Source organism: Acipenser ruthenus, chromosome 19, assembly GCF_902713425.1.
Source record: "Acipenser ruthenus chromosome 19, fAciRut3.2 maternal haplotype, whole genome shotgun sequence".
Lineage (NCBI taxonomy): Eukaryota > Metazoa > Chordata > Actinopteri > Acipenseriformes > Acipenseridae > Acipenser > Acipenser ruthenus.
This window is the reverse complement of record NC_081207.1, coordinates 29,890,419-29,917,985: the sequence shown is the minus strand read 5'-3', so window position 1 is coordinate 29,917,985 and position 27,567 is coordinate 29,890,419. Positions and strand designations below refer to the sequence as shown.

Genomic DNA, 27,567 nt, shown 5'->3' with positions numbered 1-27,567 from the left:
GTGTAGTAACCCTGCCTCCCTGTGCTCTGTGTGTGCTCTGTGTGTGTGTGTGATCTGTGTGTGTGTGTTCTGTGTGTGCTCTGTGTGTGTGTGTGTGTGCTCTGTGTGTGTGTGTGATCTGTGTGTGTGTGTTCTGTGTGTGCGCTGTGTGTGTGTGTGTGTGTGTGTGTGTGTGCTCTCTTCTGTGTGTGTCTGTTCCAGGTGACGAGGGGAAGCTCGCTCAACGCCATGCGGAGGACTCTCAGGACGGCTTGCCCATGCTCTTTGCCCCCGGCAGCATGACCAGCACAGCATTCTAGCGGAGCGAGCCTCACAGAGGATCCCATCCTTCCATTTGAAAGGACGGAGCGGAGCAGATTGGACGGGACTCGCTGCCTGACTGAAGGAGCAGGGGCAGCAGCACGAGTCAGACACAGAGAGAGAGAGAGAAAGCGAGCCAGTATTACTGCCTTATATTGCAGTCCAGCTTCATCTTCCAAAGCAAGGGGACAGGTTTTTTTTTTTTTTTTTTTTGTTTTTTTTTAAAGCACTTGACTGATTGGAACATCACAGGTCTGTGCTTTTTGACACACAAGGATTATGAGCCAATGAGGGCTGCAGGGAGGGTTTGGGGGGAGGGGCTAAATGTTACATGGACTTTTCTGCTGGAAATGCACTTTGAACTTTGATCTACTTATGACCAGGAGAATGGAGCATCGCAGCAGGTGTGTGGGCGGACAGCCACACTAATGAGACTTTGAAACGCTTAAAAAAGAGACGCTTCAACTGGGGGAGCATTTCTCAAACTGGGGTGAAATCCTTAAAACATTGAACTTGTCTTTTATTTACAAAGGGGGGCAGGCAGTATCTAATTTGTGCTATTCAAAAAAATGTATTGTGATCCCCTTATTCTGCTATCCTAATTTGGAAATGTTATGAGACCACAAAGTGTAAAAAACAGTGACGGCAAGTGCTGGTGAAAAGGCAGTTATCCGAGGGGGGGGTTGATCACTTTGATTGGCTACTCGGAACCACGTGCCCAGCCTCTACCTGAAGATTGACAGCAGACCAACCAACAGAGGAACAGCTGAGAGGAACAGGAAAGGGTGCAGCTCGCTGGTCCAGCCCTCTCCGTGATTCCTAATAAAGAATGAATCGCTTCCCATTTGGAGGGAGTGCCCTTAGTTACAGGATATTAAGCAGGTTGGGAGTGGGACCTGACAGCATTATATTTTTGAACCAGTGTTGCAAATGCCGTTGGAATGCTCCATTCATTCCACGTGTCTGTTCCACTGGTGGACTGTAGTTAAGTAATGGAAGCCACTTCTATCCAAGTTCCTCATATTACAATCTAGAACGTTTTATTGTAAAAATAAAATAAAAAGAAGAAAAATTATACATTTTATTTAAAATAAGAAGGACTTAAACTGCTTCAGAAGAAGAAAACAAAACTGCAGCGAAATTTCACTATATTGTTTTATTTTCCAGTTATTTACAGATTGTGCAGGATTAAAGAAAGATGTAATAATTTCACTTGTGATTTTCAAAAATTCTTTTTTTTTGTTCTTGTTTTGTTTTTCTATAAGATATATATTGTATGTAAAAGATCTTGCCCAAACCGGAATATAAACTAAATAATAAAAAACAGAAGATTTGACAATTTAAATCCTGGGTTTGTGGTTTATTCCGCTGTGATTGGGAACGACTGTAATAGTTTGACATCCTGCTCTACTACATTCCACAGTGTTCTTCCATTCCCACATCTGCCCCTCTGTCTCCTACCCACCCCTCCCCGTGCAAATCAAGACTTTTACTCTGACAGCATTGCATTGTAAACCCAAGGCCTACCAAGCCACAGTTGCTCAGATTGAACATCAAACCTAAAACATATTTTGGAGACGCACACACACAGTGGTGGTTGTAAGTATTACATCACTTTACATTTTCAAACCACCTGTTACATAAAAAGATGGTACAATTTGTAATACTCAGGTGTATTTGTTAGATTATAGTAGCTGCTATCGCTGCTCATTTCAAAACCCACGTGTCTGTGCAGTCTGTGTATAGCCTATGGGTTACTGCTGTTTGCACTTGACAATAAAAGGCTCCCAGACATCTCATTTGCATTTGTTTGGAAGTGAAAGGGCAGGTGTTTGTTTTCTGAGACCTCAAACAGCAGTGTAGCACACAGTAAATAAAAATAGAAAAACGATTTAAAAAATATATTTAAAAAAAAAAAAAAAAACAAACATTAAATCTCATGGAAGATATCTTTCTGCTACATTAATTTTAAAACAAGTATATACGATTGTATATGAAGGCGGTGACACAGTAGATTTAATATTCCAATTCCATGGGGTCCCTGGTGCGGATGTGGGTTGGGAGGTGCTGGTATCTGGATGGTGTAATGTTTTTTTTGTAGTTACCATTAGCTTAGCCCTAGACTGACACGGAGGATCTGTATTTGCTGCGGCTCTCGTATGCTTTTCCTGACCCAGCTGTTTAGAGGGCTCGCCAGATAGTTTGTTTAAAAGTTTTAGATTTACCAGATGTCCAGAGTGAAAAACTGGGACATTTTTTCTTCTTTTTTTCAATTCACTGGCGTCGTAGCAACTCTGAAGCCGTTAAAATAACAGTATTTAATAACATGTTAAATGTACAAAAAGCCAGTTTACAAAAAAAAGTTCCGTTACCTTAAAACACGTGGTATACACACAATCAGAATTATTAAACACATAATCCATCACACTGTTTATATTATTTTTGAATGGCGCAAACACAATTTAACATTATATTACTCTGCTGAGCAGACTGATACAGTTTTGTGACTAATCACAAATTTCAATACACATAAGACATTTCAGTTAAACAATGATCACCAAAAATTATTTGCTCGGCGTTTTTGTGTTTTATTAATCTAAATTTCATGATTATAAAAAATAGAGTACTATAATAATAATAATAATAATAATAATAATAATAATAATAATAATAATAATAATAAACCACAGCACTATTAGAATAAAACACCAAACAGCCTTCATTAATATTTTAATTTGGTGCTATCAACAACACTCTCCTGTGGTGATATTCAGGTCTTGTTTGTGTAATGTTATAAACTCTGGTTTCTAATAATCAAAACTCGGCATACTCTCCAACTGCAGTGTAAACACCTTCGTGTGTGTCATGACAACAACCGTTACACGACAGCTACGATGACGTAGCGACGCTCGGATTCAAAAGTGGCGCCTCTCTCGACCAATCCCCACAATGCTCTGCTTTCACCCCCCCCCCCCCCCCTCCCGTCCCCTGGGCGAATCTTTCCGCGCAGGCGCAGTCACCGGCTCCAGGCCGCCATTTTGTGCAGAGCCTACTCTGCTATAGCGGGAGAGGATTAAAAGCACCGGAGGAGCTGAAAGCTGCGTATCGTCATCGTCGACAGAACCCAGACACGAGCCTGTGCTTTAACTTACATTTAAGGAGAAATTACACAGAAAAAAGCAGGTAGAAATGCGTTACTTTTTCGAAAAAGGGGGTTTTTGCAGGAGCTTTCTCCGGCCTCTAGGTGTCACGATGGGGCTCCGGTCTTGGCGGCTGGCGGGGGGTGTTTGTCTCCCTCTATCGTTATTGAAAATTTAGGAAAAAACATTTATAACCCAGAAGTTCGGGATAATGTTCAAGTATTTACTCTTTTGCAGTCCTAATTAGGTAATAGTTTGGTACGGATGGATTTTTTTGAAAGGCTTCGCTCTTTTGGAGGCATGTTTAGGCCAGGCGTCCATTTTCTTTTTTCTTTGTTTCCTCTTTAGAAAGAAACCCGCGACTGGCAGGAATTGACTCCAGAATATAGACATATTAACGCATCAAAACATTTCTTTGGAAATATTCCAAGTCTCAAGATGGTCATTGTATATCCTAGTCTGTACAATATAAATGTGTTTTCTCCCCAAAACATGTTGCATTCGATTCTGTGGTTTCGATAAACCGTATGTATGCTGCCTTTTGCTTTGGTCGATACCAACCTGTTTTTATTAATTTATTTTGCGACATTTTCTTAAATATGTTTACAGCAGTCAGTAAATACACACGTATTGTATTGTACAATGCAAATCTAAAATCCCAAAGGCCAGCTAGCAACGCCTTACTTTAACACGTCTGGTTAATGTTTACTGGCAATGCTAACCAGATCGTGTATCATATTTATTAATCAGAAGTGTGTTTTTTTTTTAGTATTTGTAAATTGATATTATTTAAGCTTACCGGTCTATTAAAGTACAATTGAAGATTGAGGTATTTACCTTTTTAAACTATTAAACCACGTCACCTCCCAACATTGTTTCAAACTAGGTAGTGGGTCTTGCTGCATGGTACGCCTGTTTTCAAACAGGCCACCTTTCTACCTAACATCGAAATCGGATAAACACTTGAGAGCTCCCTCTACAATCTGGCTGGTTCAAAAACGTAATTTAGGACAGAGGTTGCAATGCAAAGGCATTTTTGTCAGACGTTAAACTGAAAAAGTATGGTTGAACTTTATGGATTTTTTGTGTTATAAGTCGTTAACGTAATTTCTGTGTGTGTATATATATATGTATATATATATATATATATATATATATATATATATATATATATATATATATATATATATATATATAAATTATACCGCTGCTATGGCTATTCCCTCCAAAATTATTTTTTGTTGTGTGTCTCTGTAGTCCATCAAAACACGAATGTGTTTTTAAATTGCAATTAAGTGAGCTGTTTATTTACATCAGTAAATGTAGTACCTTACTTGATTGCATTTTATACATTTATTTTAAGTTATGCTTTATGTACAAATTAGAGGATTTGTAGATTACAACGTATGTACTTAACAACCTAGATCAAATGTAGGAAATTATTTGAAATGCATGCAATCAAAGCAAAATGAACTGTTTTAGTTGCCAGAACATTTTAGATCCTAACTGTATTTCATTGCATGATGTGCAAAATAACACAATACATTTAGTTGAATAGTAAGAATAAGGTAGTGCTTTTAAATATGCATTGTTAGGCTACCAGTTTCATTAGAAACCAATGGCAAGGTAATTCAACTACACTGTTTTGATTACAAATATCCATCTAGTGAATATACAGAGTCCGCACCAAGCAAACAAAAGTGCAGCAATTGAATGATTTTACTGCCAAAAATGTAGTTTGTATTGTGTTCTATGTAAACACAAGGCCAATGTTGATTAGTCTTGTAATGCAGCACTTTTAGGGTAGTAAATGCATTGTGCAAGATTTTTTTTTTTTTAATCAATTTTGACTACATCTGTTAGAAGAAACTATGCATGCAGGTTTTTATTTTTTTAAGCATCTTATTCTCAACAGGTGGCAGTATAGCTAGTTGTCAGCAAGTGTTCAGACAGGTTCCAGCTGAGGTCATCGTGAAGTCAGATTTCTAGAAAGATGAAATTTCCATTGCTGATGCAGGTAATCTTGGAACAAGCAAGTACAGAGTAGAAAGCAGTTGACTCTGTTATTTTATATGCAAGTCATATAACCCTGCTGGCTGACTGTCTGTCTGAAAGCAACACTTGGAAACACAAGGCCAAGTGCAATATTTGGTCAATGAGGAAAAGCAGCACCAAAATAGTTTACCAAGAACAATCTGACTGTTTTGTTGGGTCCAAACTAATACAGTCTTAGGAATGCTCTGCTGCATCTTCACCAAGTAGGGTTATACTGTTACTGCTTTAATAAATTAATACTAGACCAAGAAAATATATTTTTCATATTTAATATTAGTATTGCATAGTTTTTTTTAAAGCCTGTTTCAGTAAGAACATGTTGGGTCCTCCAAATACACTTTCATTTTCCTCTTATTCTCTAGCAAAACAAGTTTTTAGAAGATTGCTTGTTTGGGTTAGGACTTGGGGAGGTAATATTTTGTATGACGACAATGTATCTGGGACGGTTTTGTATTTAATTTATTTTCCCCTTTAAAACTTGAAACCAAACCATTTAACATCATTTATTTCTGTATGCATAACACAAATCTATTTGGTGATCTAGACAATTGTAGTAATCTAATAATAATTATAGCAGTAGACATGACTCATAAATACTGATTTGTTTTTTTATTTGCTGTAGGTTATAACCATGGAGACGGATGAGAATGAAGCAGTCGTGGATGAAGGAGAGACCTTCTCCAAAGGGAAGGAGCGCAAGACGTACCAAAGGAGGCGCGACGGGGGTCTGGAGGAGGAGAGTGACGTCCTGGTGCAGGACCAGCCGGACGGATCAGAAGAGCAGGTGGCTGGAGAGATGGTCCAGGACGTCAATGTCAACAGCAATGTGGATATGGTGTTGATGGAGCAGCTGGACCCCACCCTACTCCAGATGAAGACAGAAGTCCTGGAAACTGATGTGCACCAGGAGGGAGGCGAGACAACCGTGGATGAAACCCAGATAATTACGTTGCAGGTGGTCAATATGGAGGAGCAGCCCATCAACCTTGGGGAACTGCAGTTGGTGCAGGTGCCTGTTCCAGTGTCCGTACCGGTGAGCTCTGCCACTGTGGAGGAGTTCCAGGGCACCTATGAGAACATGCCTAAAGAAGTGGATCCAGTGATCTGCCACACACTGCCATTGCCTGAGGGCTTCCAGGTGGTCAAGGTGGGTGCCAACGGGGAGGTGGAGACAGTGGAGCAAGAAGAGCTGCACCACCAACAGCAGCAGATTGAGGAGCAGCAGCAGCAGCAGTCCCAACAGAACGAAGACAGCACGTGGCAGAAGGATCCCGACTACCAGCCGCCCTCCAAGAAGTCCAAGAAAACCAAGAAGAGCAAGCTGCGTTATAACACCGAAGAGGGCAAGGACATGGACGTGTCTGTTTATGACTTTGAAGAGGAGCAGCAGGAGGGCCTGCTTTCAGAAGTCAACGCTGAGAAAGTGGTGGGGAATATGAAGCAGCCCAAGCCAACCAAGATTAAAAAGAAAGGTGAGGCAGTCAGGACATGGGGAGGATTTTACATATCAACTAGGCAATATCCTCACCTATATGATACATAAAGACTGCCAGCTATTCTATTAATTCAAATGCTTAATTTCATTACTGTTTTTGTTTTATTTCTGTTCATTGCAGGTGTGAAGAAAACATTCCAGTGCGAGTTGTGTAGCTACACCTGTCCCCGTCGTTCGAATCTGGACCGGCACATGAAGAGCCACACTGATGAAAGGCCTCACAAATGTCACCTGTGCGGCAGAGCGTTCAGAACTGTGACGCTCCTAAGAAACCACCTTAACACCCACACAGGTATGCTTTCTCATGGAGCCTTGAACTCGGGGTCTGCCTTTTGATAACTTTTGCCCCCCAGTGTAGTCACACAGCAGTAATATGCTCTTCGTAAATATGCAGCTTTAAAATCTCCACAAGATGTCAGTAGACGTATGCTTTTCGCAGGTTGCTTCAAATGTGTGTTGTTTTTTTTTTCTGCTTCTCTCCTTTAGGAACCAGACCACACAAATGTCAAGACTGTGACATGGCCTTTGTGACCAGCGGAGAGCTGGTCAGACATCGCCGCTACAAACATACCCATGAGAAACCATTCAAGTGCTCTATGTGTGACTATGCCAGTGTAGAGGTGAGGGAATGGCGATCTGAAGTTATAAACTGTTAAGCAGAGTGTCGGTAATCACATGCAGCTTATGTTTCATACCAGTTTAGTAGTCCAGGTTTCCTGTATTGTACTAGCTTTTGCTACACTCAGAATCTCTGCGGCTTCCTCCCCCACAGAATGTTGGCACCTTATTATTTAGTGCAACGGTAACCGGTGAATAATGTGCCTGATCTTTTAAAGAACTGCGTGTCCTCATCAGCTGGCTTGACTTTTTCCCAGGTCAGCAAGTTAAAACGCCACATCCGCTCCCACACTGGAGAGCGCCCATTCCAGTGCAGCTTGTGCAGCTATGCCAGCAGAGACACCTACAAACTGAAGAGACACATGAGGACCCATTCGGGTAAGCACTCCTTAACCAAGCAGGTGCTAAGAGCCGCAGTTAGGCTTGCAGAGAGTAGAAGGGGCTGTCTTTTGGTGGTTTTAGGAACATGTTAGAAGACAACATTCAGGCATCCTCCTTTTTAATTGGGCTGCAGCAAAAGATGTTTGCATGTGTGAGGAATTCTCAGATTATTAACTTGCCCTTTTTTTTTTTTTCTTCCCCCCCCCCCCCCCCCACCACACACAGGAGAGAAGCCTTACGAATGTTACATCTGCCATGCTCGCTTCACTCAGAGCGGCACTATGAAGATGCACATTCTGCAGAAACACACCGAGAACGTGGCCAAATTTCATTGTCCTCACTGTGACACTGTAATTGCCAGGAAGAGTGACCTGGGTAAGCCATTCATTGCTGTAATGTGCAATACTGCAATATCACGAGTTGGTTGTGTGTGATGCTTCACAGAGGAACAATGTAAGCCGATATGTCTTATACATTCCCTGATATTTGTATGCGATTGAAATTCAGCCTTGTTCATTTTGTTTCTTTTTGTAGGTGTTCATTTGAGAAAGCAGCACTCGTACATTGAGCAGGGGAAGAAGTGCCGTTACTGTGAAGCTGTGTTCCATGAGCGCTATGCCCTAATTCAACACCAGAAGTCTCACAAGAACGAGAAGCGCTTCAAGTGTGAGCTGTGTGACTATGCTTGTAGACAGGTGAGGAGAGAGAGAGAAAAACACTGGGAGATGTGCTTGAGCAGCGCCTCTCAAACAGCCATTTGTGTTTTGCCCGGTGTAATAGATATATTTTATATTGGTAGCTTCATACAGAGTCAGATTGAACTACAGAATTAGATAATGCCTGAGTTGCTTCTCCTTATTGCTGTATTTCGTGATATTGGTCCCCTATTTTCCAATGTAGGTAACTAATGGAGAGCAAATGTGTGACTGACTATTTATTTAATATCTTCTAAACAGTACTGAATGGTTGCAGGAGAGTAAAACGAATGCATTGCTTTTGGGTGAGATGGCAGTGAATGTGCTGCTAAATCTCAGTCTGTGTTCTAGCGATTCTTAATCGAACCCGCGGAGTACAGCTCCCATTTTAAAATTGACGAATGTTCCTGCTTTTATCGCTTGCTCTTAGGAACGCCACATGGTGATGCACAAACGAACCCATACAGGAGAGAAGCCGTATGCCTGCAGCCATTGCGACAAAACCTTCCGGCAGAAACAGCTTTTGGACATGCACTTCAGGCGTTACCATGATCCCAGCTTTGTGCCCACCTCCTTTGTCTGCACCAAATGTGGTAAAACATTTACACGCAGGGTACGTTTTTAGAAATAAATTAAAAAAAATAAATTAAAAAAAAATTCTTAACAATTGAATTGATGTTTTTAATGTGGACTTGTATTTCTTACTAAAGCAATGCTTTTCCTTTTCAGAACACCATGGCTCGGCATGCAGAGAACTGCTGTGGACCAGACTCCATGGAAGGTGAGAACGGAGCCACACCTAAAAAGACTAGGGTCGGAAGGAAGAAGAAAATGCGCTGCAAGAAAGATGATGATGATGATGATGATAGCGGTAAGAGCCAAATAATGCCCAGTGTGGAAGTGTGTGTGCGTGCGTGCGTGCGTGTGTTCTTTTTCTCTCTCTCTCTCTCTCCATGCTCATAGTGGACAAGGCTGACCTCCTCCAGTTTCAAAGACTCAAACGCCATCTCTGTCTGTAGAAGCAATGCTTACAGAATCCTTCCTTTTTCAGAGGAGCATGCAGATCCCGAACTGGAAGACATTGAGGAGGAGGATGAGGACGACCTCGCTGAAGCAGAAGCGGAAGCGGAGGCTGAAGCTCAAGCTGATCTTGTGGAGGTCGAGGAGGAACCACTTACCCCTCAGCCCACCCCAGTTAAGAGAAAACGAGGCCGGCCCCCTGGCAAGGCTAACACACCAAAACCTGCTCCACGTAAGTGTGCTTCACTGCATTCCTGAGGTTCAGAGACCTGCCTCCAGTAGCCTCCACATGCCAACGAAAGGCAATGTTTTAAAATTGGGATTATAGTTTGGCTTTATTTTCACTGAACTAACACATGCTGTGGCAGATTACTTACTGATTTAAATAAATTGTTTCTTTTTTTTTTATAAATATTCAAACTTTTTAATGCCTTCTCTCTTTTAGAAATTTCAATTGCTGGAGCAATGTGTTGTGCATTCAAGTAGTAAATTAATTTCTTTCCCTCCCTTAGCTGCAGCCATCATACAGGTTGAAGATGAGTCTACTGGTACCATTGAGAACATCATCGTGGAGGTGAAGAAGGAGCCAGAGGCGCCCCCGGAGGAAATGGAGAGTGAGGCGGTCCAACTGCCTGTAGTGGAGGCGGCTCCCAACGGGGATCTGACCCCGGAAATGATTCTCAGTATGATGGACCGGTGATGGGAGAGAAGCAACATGCTTGTGTTCTGTGTGTTTCTGTGTTCCCCATCCACTTCTTTCATTATTTTTTTTAGTTTTGTTTTTGGCCCAGGATGTTTTCAAAAGCAACTTGTTTTTGTTATGCTTCTGTACTTGCTTTTCTTTAGACCACTTGAGCGCTGTGAAGAGTTGCTAAGCAGTGCATTGGGTTTTTTTTTTTTTTTTTAAATTTTTATTGCGTGATAGTGGGGGAGGGGGCGGTGAAGGGACGATATTAAGACCACCATTTATCTGTGAATAGTGAAGTGGATGTGAGTAGGGGGGCAAGTGGTTGCATTTTTCACAGTGCTCATCCTGAAGCTGCAAGATGCTTTGTACAGTCCAGGTTATATCACTGCTGTAGGGGGGGAAGGTTGTATTCTTTGTGTCGTCCCCCGTCACATTAGTATAATATGGTTATACTCTGCATCATTGTGAATTTGACCCTGTTGAGGTTATGAATTTCTTCAAACAGTTGTGTCAAGTTTATAAACGATCTTGACGTTGCAATATTAAAGCCTCTAAGATTATGTTGTACAAAGCATCTCAGCTTAAGGTCTTTCTTGTAAATAATTTTGTTTTCTACATTTTAATCTTTTCTAGCGATTTAAGACATTGTAAATGCTGGCAGGACAACATTTTAACAGTAGCTTTGGACTTCTGCTAATCTGTAGTGTGTAAATGTGCAAAATTACTATAAAATCATGCAGGAGGGTTTTTTTGTTTTTTTTTTGCTTGCAGATGAAACGATTTGGAATGTTTCGGAGCACACTAACAGACAATATTAATTGGGGTGGGGAAAGAGCCTTTTTAAATGTACATTTTAAAAGATTATGTTTAGGTCATCGCAATTTTTTTTTCTTTCTTTTTTTGTAGCTCTAAACTGTATCATTTTATATGAACCGAGAAGGAAGATTTAAAACCCTGATCCTCTGAAATTGAGTCTGTAATTAACTAGGGGTTGGATATGTGCGTTTATCTGGGGTTTAAAGAAGAAAAGGGGCAATGTGTAACATTGAGTGGGGGGGGGGTGCTTGTAAATGGAAGTTTGTCCCTTGTTAAAATACGTAAGCTTTTACAGGACTTTTTTTGCTGATTCAGAATGGAATTTCCTCTGTTCTATGTATTGCATTTAAATTGCTTTGTTTAGCTCTTAAAGTTCTAGGTTGATGCATTTTTGTACTTGGCTGTACTGTGTGAACTTCTACAGTGGATGAAAAAAGCTGTGGGGGGTCAAAAAAAAAGATGTGCTGGAGAATGTATTGCTGTACAGCTAATAAAAAAAGAAATTGACCTAATCTGTGTGTGAGTGTGGTGTGTTGCACACGTTTCTGTAATGCAGGTAGCCTGCATTGCACACATTGTCATCTAGTTTTGCATGTACAAATTCATTTGAATAAGTGAAGCTGTCTGGTTTAGTGTACATACCAATCAACAGGAAGTATTTCCCTTATGATTTAAATGATAGCCATCATTATCACTAAACAGCATAGCAAAATGGCTTTTTTTTTTTTTTGGATGTAATGCAGAGATATTGGGAAGTTACATTTGTATGCTACTATTTATAGGTTCACTTTTTAGATAAAGAACTGATTGGGATGTGTTTACATGAACAAAGAAAACCTGCATTTGCTTAATACTTTGGGGTTTGAAACTGGTATTTAAATTCTGTATGTAACTAAAAGGCTGTTTTGGCCCAGAAACATTTTTGTGTAGTAATATTTCAAATCTATGACGCTTTTAACAAAAAGATTACCAGTTGAATAGAATTGGCCCTGCAAGCATGCTACAGAAAGATATAGTATATTTACGTTTTTTTGTGCTGCTTGTCTGTCTTCTGCGGAAATATTCATTCTAGATGCAGAATGGTTGGCAAGCGATCATACCAGTTTGTCCCGCCCCTTATCCAAACATGCCTCTTCTCCATTTTCATCCCAAAATAAAATCCTGTTTAACTGAGCCATGTCTTCAGAGCAGTTCAGATAAAATGGGGTTTTATTGTATATAGTCTGTTCTGTATCAACCTGGCTGCAGTGGTTGCCCAACAATTAAACCTGACTATAAAGTACGTCAACCAGCACTCACACAAATTAACACAATTCAGATGGCTTATTTTTATTTTTATTTGCATTTCCACAAAGATGAGCAGAATCACGACACAAAGAATATGAGCTGAGTGGGTTTGGCGGCCTTCCTCCTTGATCGTGCACAGCAGTAATTAAATGCGCTAGAAGCTTAAAACCTTATAGAGTGCTAATTGGGTGAGTAAATGCGTGTTGCATTTCACATGATCTCTTACCAGTTGGAGCATCCCATTATTCTAGTAAAATGGAAAATAAGACCTAGTTTAAAATCCTAATTGCCAGAAATATTGTCTCTTGGCCCAGCATGGCAGATAATATTTTTTGATTTGTGATGCAAAAAAAAAAAAAAAAAATTGGTACTTTAAAAATGCTGTAGCTACACATTTGTTGAAAAAAAATGAAATGACTGGGAAAATAACGTTTATCCATCTGCATGTTTTTTAATGTATGGAGTTCTGTTGTCACAATAACAGAATTGCATGCAGTAAATATTAATAAATGGGAAGTACGGTATAACCACATGTAATTAACATGCCTGTATAAAATGTTTTCTATATTCTACCATTTTTTTAATATAGTTGATGATAAAAGACTTGTTATTGTGCTACCCTTTGTTATATCAGTAACTATATTAAATTGTAACTTCGAATTTAAATGATACCTTCAAAATATTATAATAGATATCTATAACAAATATGCATGCATAATAACATGTGCTGCTAAGTCTTCACAATCCTGTAATAAAAAAATCATGAAAAACAGGAAGTGGTTTACCCTGAGATAACCACACCCCCAGGGGCAGCGCACACCAGACCCCTGTAGAAATACAGTGAGCCAATCAGAACACGGGAGGAAGTTCCAGGATGACTGATTATTAACACCTGAGGAGCCAGTGTGGAGACGAGGTACCCCAGCAAACACCTCCCTCCACTGTGCCTGGGGGTGGGGGCGCTAAAGATAGCCCGTTTCCTTAGGTAAGAAAACCAAGTAATTACCTTTGTGTTCTCTGAAACACAGATCCTGGCATGCAATGAAAGTGCTAACTATTTTGACAGTCAAAAATGGTTCAAATGTTGAAGTGAATTAAGAGAACAGTAGCAGTTTCAGTGAATCCCCAACTCCAGTACAAAAAATAAATAATGCATGAACGTCTGGCTTCACGCTAACAGTGCGTGAGGCAAGCAGAGTCTCAAACGACCCTGCAATGCCAGTCTATTAGGATGACTTGTCAAGGACTGCAGCACGATGCTTTTCCAATGATGCACCGTTGATAGTTTTGTGTAACAGTTAATGATTGTTTTGAATAAACAGTGACTGTTATTATAATCCTCTGTGCACTGTGAAACAGAAAGCAACACTACCACACCTCATATTATTATTTATTTCTTAGCAGACGCCCTTACCCAGGGCGACTTACAGTTGTGTACAAAAAATACATATCAAAATACCATCCACACGATCTACATGCAACTGTGTAATGCAACCGAATGTAATTGTTACGTCATATCTCAGCTATACCAAATACTGCCACGGCATATGATAGCGTAGAGTGTAAATGTGGTTCTCTTGTCAAATAAGAACAAAAACCGGGAGCTATCTTGTTTTGCAGTTCTGTGACTGCGTGACGCAGAGGCTTGCTCCCTCTGGTGGTGGTTGAGTGTATGACTGGTTTACCGGTAAAGTGTTTGACAGAATTGAGGTTTCAGACTGGAGTCTTGCCTTGAGTCATGGGTTTGAATCACATTTCTGAGAAGCTGAAATTCTTATATTACTATTAATATAGTGAGTTTTCAATTCCCAGCACTATATATATATATATATATATATATATATATATATATATATATATATATATATAAGAGTGTATCAAGTGTTCTGCTGATGATAAAGAAACATGCTGGAAAAGAAGGGATTGCCTTCACAGACCTGTTACATTGATTACCAGTCACCATAATACAGTAGCATACAAACGAGCCAGCATTAGGACCTGCTTCCTAGACCAGGGATAGGCCCTTCCATTCAAGGTCTGTGTTCCAATGATGTTCTGAAGTGTTTAAACAAACCAATTAGGTTAAGAGAATACCCTTCTAACACTCTCTTTAACAGTTGGAAAGGGCTCCATGAACTGCAAGCTTGATTTAATCAATCAAAATGGGCTTAAAAAAAAACAAACCAGTCCTAAAGAAAACAGTTCTGTGAATATGATCCTTTCAAGAGTTCTGCAGGGACGGTTCACAGCAACACAGGTAGGCCTTGTATGGTATTGGCGCCCTGTCTGATGACGTGCTCCTAAGGAGGCCACTTCCACTCTGAGACTGCTGTGTCTCAGTCGGAGTGTGGTTTTGTAGCAGGATGTGTAATCTTTGCCCTGTTGTATTGTCAAGCGGTGGTGGTGGCTGCTGCTCTCTTGCAAACAGATTGGTGCCACGATGGCTGTGAACCCCAAGCCTGCAATCTCCTACAGCCTGCAAGGTAGGAAACCCTCAGAGCACAGGCTCTGTACGCTTGCGTTGCTTTTAAAAGCTTGTTTATTGTGTGATTTTAAAAAACAAAAAAAACAAAAAAAAAACAACATCCCGTCCCTGCATTCAGTGCTGTCAGCGGGACACCCAGGGTGAGAGTAACGAGAGCGAACCAGAGGAGACTTCTCAACCAGCCTTGGATCAAAACTACCTTTATTCAGAGATTGTACTTTTTTTCTTCATTTAGATCGTCTATGTTTTAAAACAGATCTAGTAACTGTGGCATATGTGTGTCGGTTCTAGTCTTTCTGCTTCAAACAGCATGCCCTCGCACAGCTAGTTTCTTTGTAATGAAGACTTGCACTGTGAGCACACACCCAGTAAGAGCTGCGTCATGATGAATGGTGCTTTCTGTCAACAGTTTTAATTAAAATGGCATCCGTTGTGCATTCAGACTTATTAATTCAAAGCTATTTTACCACAAATCCCACCTGGCTTATGTGTTCTTCCACCTGGGTTACTTGCTAGGGCAGACTGGCAGCAAGCTTGCCAGACTGTACATGCTGAAACGCTTCAAGGGAACAGCCTGCTTGTGATATAGACCCAGCTCCATTGGAGTAGTCTGGCAGTGGGGGGCATACTGTAGTTTAAATCTTGTTTCACAAACTATGACTCCTGGTATCCATAGTTTGCAGTTCTGTTTTTTCTGATGATTATGAGTTTGCAGGGTTCTTTAGCGCTAGAGCTGCACTAACCACTTATTCGATTATTTAGATCAGGCTCTTCACAGATGAGGGCCACTGGCGTTGATCGGGCTAATTTACCATGCTGCTTGAAACAAGTGAAGCAGCAGCTGCTGGGGTTTGTGTGGATCGCTGTTCTCCACAGAATCAACGAAAAGCAGCGATCATCACAAACCCAAGCATATGCTTCTTCTCTTTTCATTTGAACGGTGAATTAGCCCAATCAACAGCAATGCACCTCACCTGATTTCTGTGTGGAGCTTCATCCCAATAATTCAGTAATCAGTCTGTGCAGCACTGTATAGCACTCCTGTTCTCCTTGACTGAAGTGTGGCATCCAGAGCCACTGGGGAAATAGAAAATTCATGCAACAAGAAGAGTGACAATCATACCCAAATATCTGTTTGTTGGCAGTGCGGTTACAGTACCTCTATGATGTTTGCCACCAGCCACTGTGGGCTTTGCGTCTGCATTTTGATTGATTGATTGTTTTTCTTTGTTGTATCTATTTTGCATCTCATAAACATGTACAGCACTTATAATTTCAGTCACCTCCACCTACCTCCCAAACTCCTCCGATACTGCATTAGTAGATTCCAACCACCGAGCAGGCAGTGCTCTTTTTGTAATGATGTCTAACTGTCTTCTTGTTTTGTTTTTAACAGACAGCATCTCTAAATTCCTAAAGCCAGAGAACATCCAGTTCATGGGGAGGATCCTGCTGAATCGCTCCAAATCAAAGCCTGAGGAAAGAATCCTGGTGAGTCTAGCAGCTCTCTCTCTCTCTCTCTCTCTCTCTCTCTCTCTCTCTCTCTCTCTCTCTCTCTCTCTGCATGTTCAATTCACGTATTGTGTCAACGCTTGCAAGTACTGTTTAGCACATAGAGCTTCTGCAGCTTTCTGTTTGTCAGAGTGATAAACATACATATTTAACAGGTGTAAGTGATTGATTATCTGGAGATCTGGTGTTTTCATTGTTTCAAACTGGCTGAGTCAGACTGAAACGCATTATCTACAGCAGGTCATCAGTCACCCCAGCATGTGTCTCTGTCTGTCTGTGTCAGTCTGACTGTTAAGGGTTTGACAGCATTCCAGTACATCTTATCATGTGTGTAGAACATGTGGCAGAGTTCTAAACAGTAGTTCAGGAGTGGAATTAAGACTTTGGTTGCATAGCGGTTTGATCCATTCCTGTTTTTACTGTTTAATAAGACACACCTGAACTTGTTACCTATACACTTCTAGTAAAACCTGGAATGGGTGAAACTGCTATGCAATAGGAGTCTTATTGCCATCCCTGTAGTTCCTGAATACAGTCTTTGTTTTCGTGATTTAGTTAATAAGCTGTGAAACTGCACAAGATGATGAGATGCAATAAGAGAAACCTTACACACAAGGTATTATAAAAAGGGTAACGCTTCATTTTAAGCGTCAGCAGTTATTACTCATTAGGGTAGTATGTAAGTGCATAGGTACTGCCATGTAAGTGCTGTGTGCTTGCATATTGCTTTAATGCATATTAGTAAAAGCACTAATTGTGTTCACAAAATCTGTCTCTGTATGACCTACTGAAAATCCTAATTCGATGCATTTTAAGTAGGCTAACCACAGAGGTGTCTTGTTATTACATGTAGTGCACATACTAATACACATGGGTCAGGTTTTCAAAATCGAAATGTCTCATGATGAAGCTCTTGATTCAAAGCATTTGTTTTTGAACAAAACAGAACATACCGTTTTAAGACGAAATGCAAAAGCAAAGCAGGTTTAAACTTTTGAAATGGATAAAAGCGACTGCATGAACCCAGACTCCACTAAGCAAGTACACATCACTCGCATGAGTCGCTACAGCAAGAATAATAGCGATGCAGTCGCTCGCTACACATGTATCCCAGTGTGTTGGGGGTTTAGCCCGTAACCAGGACTACAGTGACAACAAAACCTGATTTTAAATACATCTTCAATTCACAGCTATTAACCAAACAGCCAGGTGGTTAACCACAGGGCTCGCCTCACGACGACGCTGGGGTCCGAGATACAGAGACAGTGCCCCAGCACACCGCTGCACAGCCCCGCCTGTCATAGTGAGGGGTGTCCCAGTTACAGCCCCCCTGTCTGATAGTGAGGGGCGTCCCAGTTACAGCTCCCCCTGTCTGATAGTGAGGGGTGTCCCAGTTACAGCTCCCCCTGATAGTGAGGGGCGTCCCAGTTACAGCTCCCCCTGTCAATGATAGTGAGGGGCGTCCCAGTTACAGCTCCCCCTGTCAATGATAGTGAGGGGCGTCCCAGTTACAGCTCCCCCTGTCAATGATAGTGAGGGGCGTCCCAGTTACAGCTCCCCCTGATAGTGAGGGGCGTCCCAGTTACAGCTCCCCCTGTCTCTGATAGTGAGGGGCGTCCCAGTTACAGCTCCCCCTGATAGTGAGGGGCGTCCCAGTTACAGCTCCCCCTGATAGTGAGGGTGTCCCAGTTACAGCTCCCCTGTCTTTGATAGTGAGGGGTGTCCCAGTTACAGATCCCGTCTCTGATAGAGAGGGTGTCCCGGTTACAGCTCCCCCTGTCTCTGATAGTGAGGGGCGTCCCAGTTACAGCTCCCCCTGTCTGATAGTGAGGGGTGTCCCAGTTACAGCTCCCCCTGTCTGATAGTGAGGGGTGTCCCAGTTACAGCTCCCCCTGTCTGATAGTGAGGGTGTCCCAGTTACAGCTCCCCCTGTCTCTGATAGTGAGGGCGTCCCAGTTACAGCTCCCCTGTCTGTGATAGTGAGGGGTGTCCCAGTTACAGATCCCGTCTCTGATAGTGAGGGTGTCCCAGTTACAGCTCCCCCTGTCTGATAGTGAGGGTGTCCCAGTTACAGCTCCCCCTGTCTCTGATAGTGAGGGCGTCCCAGTTACAGCTCCCCTGTCTGTGATAGTGAGGGGTGTCCCAGTTACAGATCCCGTCTCTGATAGTGAGGGTGTCCCAGTTACAGCTCCCCCTGTCTGATAGTGAGGGGTGTCCCAGTTACAGCTCCCCCTGTCTCTGATAGTGAGGGGCGTCCCAGTTACAGCTCCCCTGTCTGTGATAGTGAGGGGTGTCCCAGTTACAGATCCCGTCTCTGATAGTGAGGGTGTCCCAGTTACAGCTCCCCCTGTCTGATAGTGAGGGGTGTCCCAGTTACAGCTCCCCCTGTCTCTGATAGTGAGGGGCGTCCCAGTTACAGCTCCCCTGTCTGTGATAGTGAGGGGTGTCCCAGTTACAGATCCCGTCTCTGATAGTGAGGGTGTCCCAGTTACAGCTCCCCCTGTCTGATAGTGAGGGGTGTCCCAGTGTTGGGGTCTCCTACCCTCCATCACCCCGCTACCTCTGTTGTTTTCATTCAGCAAAAAGACTTCCCTTAGAAAGGTTGTATTTGTTTCAGTTTTCCCATGGTTATACTCTGCATTTCCCATAGTTTACCCTGATTTACCATGTTTATTGTTATGCTTTAGCAGACCTTGCTATTCTTTACAGTGTTGAACGATGCTTTCACTAGGAGGTGGGTCGGGCTCTGTCTGGGCCCATGTGCTCTCTTTCATCTGTTTACTCTCACTCCCACTTTGCATATCGCTGCTCCGTTAGAAACAATGGAAAATGCAAGGGGGCGGCTAAACATACTGTTACTGGAAGCAAAATGCTGTTTTTACTCCCACTCCTTTGAAAAAAAAAAGTGAAAGAGCTGTAAAGAGCAAACCCATTTCTATGAAGTTCACAGTCAGCCTGGTATTCCTCAGGGTTTCTCATGCAGTGATGACAGGGCCCGTGTCCCACATCTCCATGGCGTCTGGAATCACGTTTTCTATACTGTGTGTTTATTTGCTGGTGTGTTTGTGTTGCAGGGATGGAAATAAGACTCCCATTCATACACGCAGGTCTCTACAGGGCAATGCAGAGCTCGCTCAGACACACACAGTTCTACAGGGGCTGCAATGAAACACTTCTAAGGGAACAGCTCAGACACACATCAAAGGCTCTCTCCTCTCTCTCTCGCTCTCTCTCTCTCTCTCGCTCTCTCTCTCGCTCTTTCTCTCTCGCTCTCTCTCCCCCCTCTCTCTCTCTCTCTCTCTCTCTCTCCCCCTCTCTCTCTCTCTCTCTCTCTCCCCCTCTCTCTCTCTCTCTCCCCCTCTCTCTCTCTCTCTCCCCTCTCTCTCTTCTCTCTCTCTCTCTCCCCCTCTCTCTCTCTCTCTCTCTCTCTCTCTCGCTCTCTCTCCCCCTCTCTCTCTCTCTCTCGTCTCTCTCTCTCTTCTCTCCTCTCTCTTCTCTCTTCTCTCTTCTCTCTCTCTCTCTCTCTCTCTCTCTCTCTCTCTCTCTCTCTCTCTCTCTCTCTCTCTCTCTCTGCTGGTGAGTCACCAGCGTTTCACGGAGGCAGCCGGGGTGACTCACACACACAGACCCTGAGCTGAGATTTCCTCTAACCAACTGAATTTATTTAAGAACAGCAATGTCTTTATCTTTTTCCTTCGCTTTGATTCTGCCTGTCAGCTCGAGCGGCGGAAACTGATCATCCTAGTGTTCGGATTGAGCTGTCCTCTAAAACAAAGTGCTGCCACCCAGCTCAGTGGCGTTCGGCGAGTTCACCATTGCGAAAGAAACAGCTGCTCAGATTTGTGTTGATTGCTTTTCTCCCATGGCGAGGGCAGCAATCCACACCAATTGAAGTTGCCTGTTTCAATCATTAGTAAAGCAGCCCAGTCTACACTGGACTCTGACACGATGCCTGCACCTGTTTTCTGTGTAGAAGAGCTCAATGTGAATAATAGAAGGATTGCTTCTGCAGCTGTGCTGTCCCCTGCACTGTAGCGTGGTAAAGAGGTTCAAAACTTCCAGGGCCCCATTGAAATGAGATCGAATCACCTTCTTCAGGGCAACCCTGCTGTACACAAATGTTCAATTCTTCTGTAAACAGGGATGGGAATTAGACTCCTAGACAGCAGTTTTTACCCTTTCCAGGTTTTACTTTGAGCTTGACTAGCCACAATGTGTGTAGGTAACAAGCTCAGGTGCGTCTTATTAAACTCCTATTATTAAAAACCAGGAATCGGGGGCAATGCAGACCTCACTCGCACACACAGGTCTACAGGGGCTGCAAGTACAGCGTTCTTTCTGTACTCCAAAAAGGCTTCAGAGCCACGACATTGTAGCTTGTTAGAAACAAGGTTTGATTTTTCATATCGTTTTTTAAAATATGTGTTTTATTTAGTTTGCATGTGTACATAATACAAATTTCTCTCTCTCTCTCTTTCATACATATATATATATATATATATATATATATATATATATATATATATATATATATATATATATATATATATATACACACAGTATATACACACATACACACAAGAAAGTATGTATTGAATAATTAAATTGGTAAACTGTAATGGCAGCTGTACAGTACAGGACTCGCTGGCAAAAAGATACTGAGATAGGCACCAGTACTGCAGGACCAACACTGTAGAAAAACAGTTTATTTTTTTGTCTTGTTTTTGTTTGTTTGTTTGTTTCATTCCAGTTGGTGATAACCCCATTATTAACAGTGCTGGTTCTGTCTGGTTCAGTTACCTAACCAAGGGGCCTCACTGCCTCGTCACTTGCATTTGCTCTCTTCTTTTTCTAATGACTGGCTCTCTTCCCTGCTCCAGGTGATGACATTATGGAGGGCACACGTACTGCAGCCTGGCCTACCTGTCAAGGTAAGCAGTGTTTAAAACTGAATTGCCATGGTAACACTGTAATCCCAGAAGGAGGCTGTCATGAGGAGTATTTGGTTTGACTTGGCACAACATTGTATTAAACACATCAAAGTCAATGTTGACTCTGTGTTTGCTTTATTACAACACCTTCACAAAGGGTACATAACACTGTGCAACCCTCCAAACCCAGCTATACCTACAGATGGCTGGTCAGGACTGGGCTAAATATTCACCTGGAGGTCTAAAGCTCATCGGCAAAGACAGGCAGCCGCCTAGCTAGCATCTACAGCTCAGTATTGAGGAGGTGGCAGCTGCACTCTTCCTGTTTGGTGTGTTTGTTTTTTAGTACCTGTCTCTAAATATAACCCCTTTACTCACTTCATGCTTATCTCAGATTCACATCTCCCGTCTCTTGGCACACACTGTGGGGTCTTTTGGTTTAAACATAGTATTGCGAAGGAACACCAATATTTTGTTGGCTGGTATGCATTGTTTCCTTGAAAGTTAAAGTAAAATTGAGTTGCAGTGTTAATGATGAAAACAATCAAATCAACCTTGCACCATCAGCCTTGTGTTCGGAACGTCAGGAATACAGTACCTCAGCTCCAGCACTTTGCAGGATTCATTTGACTGCACTGTCATCACTCCAGGTGACGTGGGCTATTCATCAGAATGGATAGTGGGGTGAGAGCTTCATTAATCCAGCCTGGGCTTCTAGAGCCATCTTATTTTCATAAAGGGAAATGCAATCCAGCCCAGCTGATCATAAAATAACCACAAGCTGTGACCTACACAGGATGAGGACCTGCTGTGGTCCGGGGCTGATGGAGACCAGTTGTGAGGTGTTTGTTGTGGATGCAGGTGCATTTTATTTTTTGTGTCTAATCCTAAAGTTCTAGGTGATGCAAAGCTTTTAGCTATAGCTGTATGTATCTATACTGCAGTTATGTGTAAGCTGCTGTGCAGGTGATTCTGAGTAAATAAACATGAAACATGCACAACTGTTTTTAGGAAGTAGTATCTACTGTATAACCAGACAGTTACACAAGCTGGTACAAATACCAGCCAAGGTTTCAGGGGAAGGTTATGCTTGGCAAATCATTAACTTTTTAAGAAATATTTTGCACGACTGTCGCGGGAATACACAATCAGCATGGCGCCATAGAAACGAAACCTATTTAGGAGCCATGGAGACTAGCTGACACAGAAGCAGATAGCTATGTGTGTTGCATTATCGTTGTACTTCAGTTTTACAATCTAAAGTAAATGAGCTTGCTGGGTATGTATGTGTTGCTATGGAGCTGCTGTAGCCATTGCAGATAGAGATTTTGCTAAAGTGGTTAGCTTACCTAAGACAAGATTCGGTAGTGCAAGATTAGTCAGAGACTGTAAAACCAGAGTATTTAAAAGAAAGTGTGTTCCATATCCTCTGTACGGTATTTTCATATTACACATGCATTCTCTTCATTATGCAGCAGGCTGTTGTAAACCAGGCTTGCTAAGGGGCTAGTGGAGACAGGGCTGCCTTATTTGGCTCTCTGAAGCGTCCTCCCTTTTGCCCCGCCCCCTCTCAATGTCCAGTCTCACCTCACAGCTTCCTGTACAGAGAAGACAGACGGGGTGTGCATTGTTTCACGTGCAGCGTTCTACCTGCCAGCTCTGAATATGACAGGACTACCTCGTTCTGCTTTCTCTGCTAACCCCATCCTTCCCTTCTCTGGCTGCAGGTGGACAGCTCTTTCAGCTATTTAGAGATCAGTGCCATCATCATAAAAGACATCAACCAGGTAAGCATGAGTATTGGGTATTCATTACTTCTCACTGTCTTGTCTGTGCCGATCTGGAAATACAGCACTGTAGAGCAAGTTTTATAATTGGTATCTGAGATGCTGAATGTATCCTTGGCAATGCTGGTATGATTGTGGTCCAGTTTTTCCAAGTAAAAGCTGTTGTGAGGGAAAGTTTTCTAATGGAGTTCAGCATCTGCAGGGTGTTTAAATCACACAGCCAGCTTCTCACTTGGTGGTAGTGCACTTTTTTTTTCTTTAGTTCTTTTTCTTTTTTATCTTGCAATGAGTTTCAGTTTCACAATGTGCTGCCGAGCAAAATACATAAATAAATAAAGATATATATTACTGTAAAAGTATTTGAAATTTGCAAAAGAAAATTACTTTTAGATAAGACAAACTGACTCTTTCGCATCGACCCAAGCATTTTTATACAGGGAAGGTGGAATACGGAAACTCAAAGCAATGGTTTTAAACTCTTCTGCAAATTGACTTCTCTGTACCAAAAGGTTCAATCTATTTTGTGTATGGGTGTTTTGGTTTTTTTTCCCCCCAGGTAGTTTTGTCTTAATTCTCAATTGTTGAAACCTGTACTCCAACAAGTATCATATTAAGAAAAGTTGTATCAAATTCTGACTGATGAATCTCTGTGATTTAAATAGTGTAAATAATTTAAAATCATCCTGGTAGTGAGGCTTGCTGACAGTTTAATCCACCTGCTTGGGTCCTTTGACATCTCATCCAGTGTCAGTATTGATCTGTGTTTGTTTCATAATTGGAACCTGTATTTTAAGTTTGTAGTGGAAAGATATACAAATGTGACCCATTCATGCAGCACACAGCCCTGCATTGTCACTAATGTGTGCGTATCTCTCATTGTACTCTAGCAAGAAGTAAGTATCAGGTATCAGTGACGTTATCTCTGCTGATCAGCTGTTTACCTACAGGGAGGCTGCTTTCCAGACCAGGGCTCAATTACAATTAGTGTTATTGTTCAATTACAATTACAATGCTATTGTTCAATTACAATTACAGTGCTATTGTTCAATTACAATTACAGTGTTATTGTTCAATTACAATGCTATTGTTCAATTACAATTACAATGCTATTGTTCAATTACAATTACAGTGCTATTGTTCAATTACAATTAAAATGCTATTGTTCAATTACAATTACAGTGCTATTGTTCAATTACAATTAAAATGCTATTGTTCAATTACAATTACAGTGCTATTGTTCAATTACAATTACAGTGCTATTGTTCAATTACAATTAAAATGCTATTGTTCAATTACAATTACAGTGCTGTTGTTCAATTACAATTACAGTGCTATTGTCCAATTACAATGACAATGCTATTGTTCAATTACAATTACAATGCTATTGTTCAATTACAATTACAATTATGCTGCAGTAATTACATAAACAACTCCACACATTAGCATGTTTATTCTGTTTTATTCTAAATAGCCCAGCAATATAATCGCTGGTACAAATACGCAAACATAGTACGTAACTTGCAATTGCAGTTCATCACAAATTGCACAATTACAATTGTAATGGACCCAGGTCTGCTGCTTTCTGGAGCCTTTAGGATAAAAAAACATCCTTATCTCTCTTCCTGAAATCTGAAGGCGGTGTCTCATTGAAATGGGGGAAATCGAGGGCAGTTTAACTGACGAACCGTTGAGCTTCAACGCCAGTGTTGAACCTGATAACTCACAAACCCGTCGTGTTTCTCAGGCTGTCATAGAGACGGACCGCTGCTCCTATTCCTTCTGCCTGATGTCTTTATACGACCTGGAGCACATGGTCAGCCATGTCACTGCATCGCTCAGGAAGATCTTCCCAGACTCCTCTCCAGGGTGAGTCTGCGCTCTTTACTGATTGGTTGTTGGTTCTTGACTCCTCCCACAGCTATTGTCTGGCTCACGTCTGCCCAGTTGTTTAATACTGTAACATAAATGATGCTTCATAATCTAACACGAGTGCCTGTTTCAGGGCCTTGTATAGCATTTTTTGAATTGCTTCATCTACTCAGAAAGGGGACCCGATGCCGTGTCTCATGTGTTTCACGCTTGCTCTTCACAGAAAGTTGCTCAAGAAGATTCCTCCGGACTTGCAGGAGAGATTCCAGAAGCTGACCTCCGCTGTGGAGGAGCACCAGAGTGCTAACCAGGGGCCATGTGGTACGAGCCTTCAACAGTGCCAGACTAGATAAGAACGCCACACGTTTCCACTCTGAGAGATTATTACAGGCAGACAGAAAACCAAAACAAACTGGTACCTGGGATCTTTCTCGGAGTTATCTGCTTTCAACGCAACACCTTCAACACAAGAGACAAGATTACAAAGCAGGTCTTCTCGGTCAACAAACCGTTTCAGTTTCATAGCTGTCTTCCACTTGGGTGGAGTCTTGTGAAAGCAGAGCAGCCTTGGACACTCAGAGCCTCCCTATGAGAGGTCATGGGGTCCTTACAAAGGCAGTGTAGACTCAGTACTAGAGACAGCTCTTCTTACTGTTTTTTGTTTTTTTTTTCCAGGTGGGTTTTCAGAGACGTACGCAGGCTTGTGTGATTACAATGAGTTCACCTGCAGAGAGGAGATTCAGTGGGTGAGTCTCGTTCATGTTGCTAGAGAGAGATATGCAAACCATACAGACTGTGGTTTCCCCACTCCGGAGATCAGGATAGCCAAGCTGAAAACGCTGTTCATTTGTTCCTATTAGTAACTGAACACATGTAGTGAAGAACAAACCAGCATATTACCAGCATACTATTGAATACACTGAATGCACCGGGTGCTGACAGAGCTATCAGTTCAACAGTCTCGTGACCCATCCTGTGTACTGCCAGCTCCTATCAAGGCCAGTGATGGTTATCAGTGTCTATATCCGGGGGAAGTGATAGCCGATCCCATCCCAGATTGGGACTCTAGTAGACCAGGTCCTCTTGTTTATGAAGCTGATTTCTCGCCCTTCCTTTCCTCCTGCAGGACGTGGACAATATCTATCACAGCCAGGACTGCAGGGAGTTTAACCTGCTGGATTTCAGTCACATGGACAGCAGGTCAGTCACCACAGTTAACAGCAGTTCCTCCTGGAAACAGTTCTTTGCAAATTTATGCTGCCCAAAATCATTTAAATAAAACACACTTCTTCGATGTGATAAAGATCACTTGCTGTACAGTAAACTCCTTCTTCTTTTTCATCCGCACATAGAGATATAGCCCTTGCTGTAGCTGCCCTGTCATTTAACCAGTGGTTTACAAAGCTGTCCTGCAAAGACTTCAAACTGGTAAGGATCCCTGTTTAATGAACTCAATATAAAAAAACTCCAGTTGCATAGCAGTTTGATCTGTTCCTGGTTTTACTGTGAGTTTAATCAGACACACCTGAGCTTGTTACCTAGACACTGTGGCTAATCAAGCTGGTATTAAAACCTGGAATGGGTGAAACTACTGTGCAATAGGAGTCTTGTTCCCATCCCTGATGCTTTATTTATTTCCTTTGAACTACATACAGCACAGTTGTATCTCTGGTTCACATTATGCAGAGTTTGCACAGTAACCTGGATGTAGACGGAAGATATAAAAACGATCCTTAGATAAGTGACCATTATAGTGAAATAAATGTTATTTGGAAAATCATTCTTGCAGCATCTTAAGCCTTTAGCTTGACTAGCAAAAGCTGTGAATCTTATTGTTTAGCACTAGCGAGCCAAACGTTATGAGTGTAAGTTCATGGGACTTGCCTCTGAGCCACGTTAAGGTCACTAGTTGCCTTAATGCTTCTCGGTGCTTGAGTTTAAATTTAGCTTGCATTGTTTGTAATGGGCCAGTGAGTGATTAGATAATCTGCGCTGGTCAAACATTTACAGGAATAAAGTTATAGTACCCAGTTAATATGTGAAGCTGAGGCTGGTATTAGACTATTTCCTCATAAGCTTCACTGCAAGGGAATGCCTGCTGTTGTGCCATAAGGGACACATTAACCTTTTACAAATTGTGTTTTGTTAAAAGAAGAGAAAGACATACACATAGTTTTGTTGTATAAAGAACCCCGTTTTTTTAGAAGATGGCATGCACCAGTGATAGGGTTTTTGTCAGTGGATTGTTTTCCGCACACACGCAGCAGGGGGGTTACTCATTTCTCTTTCCAGGGTCCTGAGGTGCTGGAGCAGGTGCTCTATGTGATCCACATGTCCCCGAAGCTGGAGGAAGTGAGTCTGGAGAGCAGCGGCCTGAAATCGTATGTACCCCCTGCTGAGAACACTTTGCATAAACCACACTGAGTCCATTGACTTCAATAGCTTAGTTATGGAGAGATTATCACATGACTAAACGGGTTCATGGGTA

The 27,567-nt window shown here is 42.0% G+C and overlaps 3 protein-coding genes across 12 annotated transcripts in view; all 3 read left to right on the top strand.

Moving 5' to 3' along the window:
* Positions 1-520, top strand: part of LOC117424486 (rho family-interacting cell polarization regulator 1-like) — a 59,770-nt gene extending 59,250 nt beyond the window's left edge. For all 7 annotated transcript variants that reach the window (XM_058992807.1, XM_058992806.1, XM_058992804.1 and 4 more), the window contains one exon: positions 202-520. In XM_058992807.1, the coding sequence (XP_058848790.1) occupies positions 202-299 (98 nt within the window). In that variant the 3' untranslated portion in view covers positions 300-520. The remainder of the gene's footprint in view (positions 1-201) is intronic.
* A 2,758-nt stretch (positions 521-3,278) lies between these two features.
* Positions 3,279-11,720, top strand: LOC131698780 (transcriptional repressor CTCF-like). 3 transcript variants are annotated; one of them, XM_058992811.1, is made up of 11 exons: positions 3,279-3,483; positions 6,118-6,967; positions 7,112-7,282; positions 7,477-7,610; positions 7,866-7,986; positions 8,215-8,364; positions 8,524-8,684; positions 9,115-9,297; positions 9,414-9,555; positions 9,736-9,936; positions 10,217-11,720. In XM_058992811.1, exons 2-11 carry the CDS (start codon positions 6,127-6,129, stop codon positions 10,402-10,404), a joined length of 2,292 nt encoding a protein of 763 aa, XP_058848794.1. In that variant the 5' UTR covers positions 3,279-3,483; positions 6,118-6,126; the 3' UTR covers positions 10,405-11,720. The 3 variants fall into 3 exon arrangements, with proteins under 3 accessions (XP_058848794.1, XP_058848795.1, XP_058848793.1); XM_058992812.1 differs by lacking the exon at positions 3,279-3,483 and adding an exon at positions 3,594-3,687; XM_058992810.1 differs by lacking the exon at positions 3,279-3,483 and adding an exon at positions 5,383-5,457.
* A 3,153-nt stretch (positions 11,721-14,873) lies between these two features.
* The window catches only part of carmil2 (capping protein regulator and myosin 1 linker 2), a 36,270-nt gene continuing 23,576 nt past the window's right edge, over positions 14,874-27,567 (top strand). For both annotated transcript variants that reach the window (XM_058992801.1, XM_058992800.1), the window contains exons 1-10: positions 14,874-14,978; positions 16,377-16,471; positions 21,373-21,423; positions 23,151-23,210; positions 24,955-25,076; positions 25,303-25,400; positions 25,755-25,825; positions 26,206-26,279; positions 26,432-26,507; positions 27,372-27,460. In XM_058992801.1, the coding sequence (XP_058848784.1) occupies positions 14,936-14,978; positions 16,377-16,471; positions 21,373-21,423; positions 23,151-23,210; positions 24,955-25,076; positions 25,303-25,400; positions 25,755-25,825; positions 26,206-26,279; positions 26,432-26,507; positions 27,372-27,460 (779 nt within the window). In that variant the 5' untranslated portion in view covers positions 14,874-14,935. The remainder of the gene's footprint in view (positions 14,979-16,376; positions 16,472-21,372; positions 21,424-23,150; positions 23,211-24,954; positions 25,077-25,302; positions 25,401-25,754; positions 25,826-26,205; positions 26,280-26,431; positions 26,508-27,371; positions 27,461-27,567) is intronic.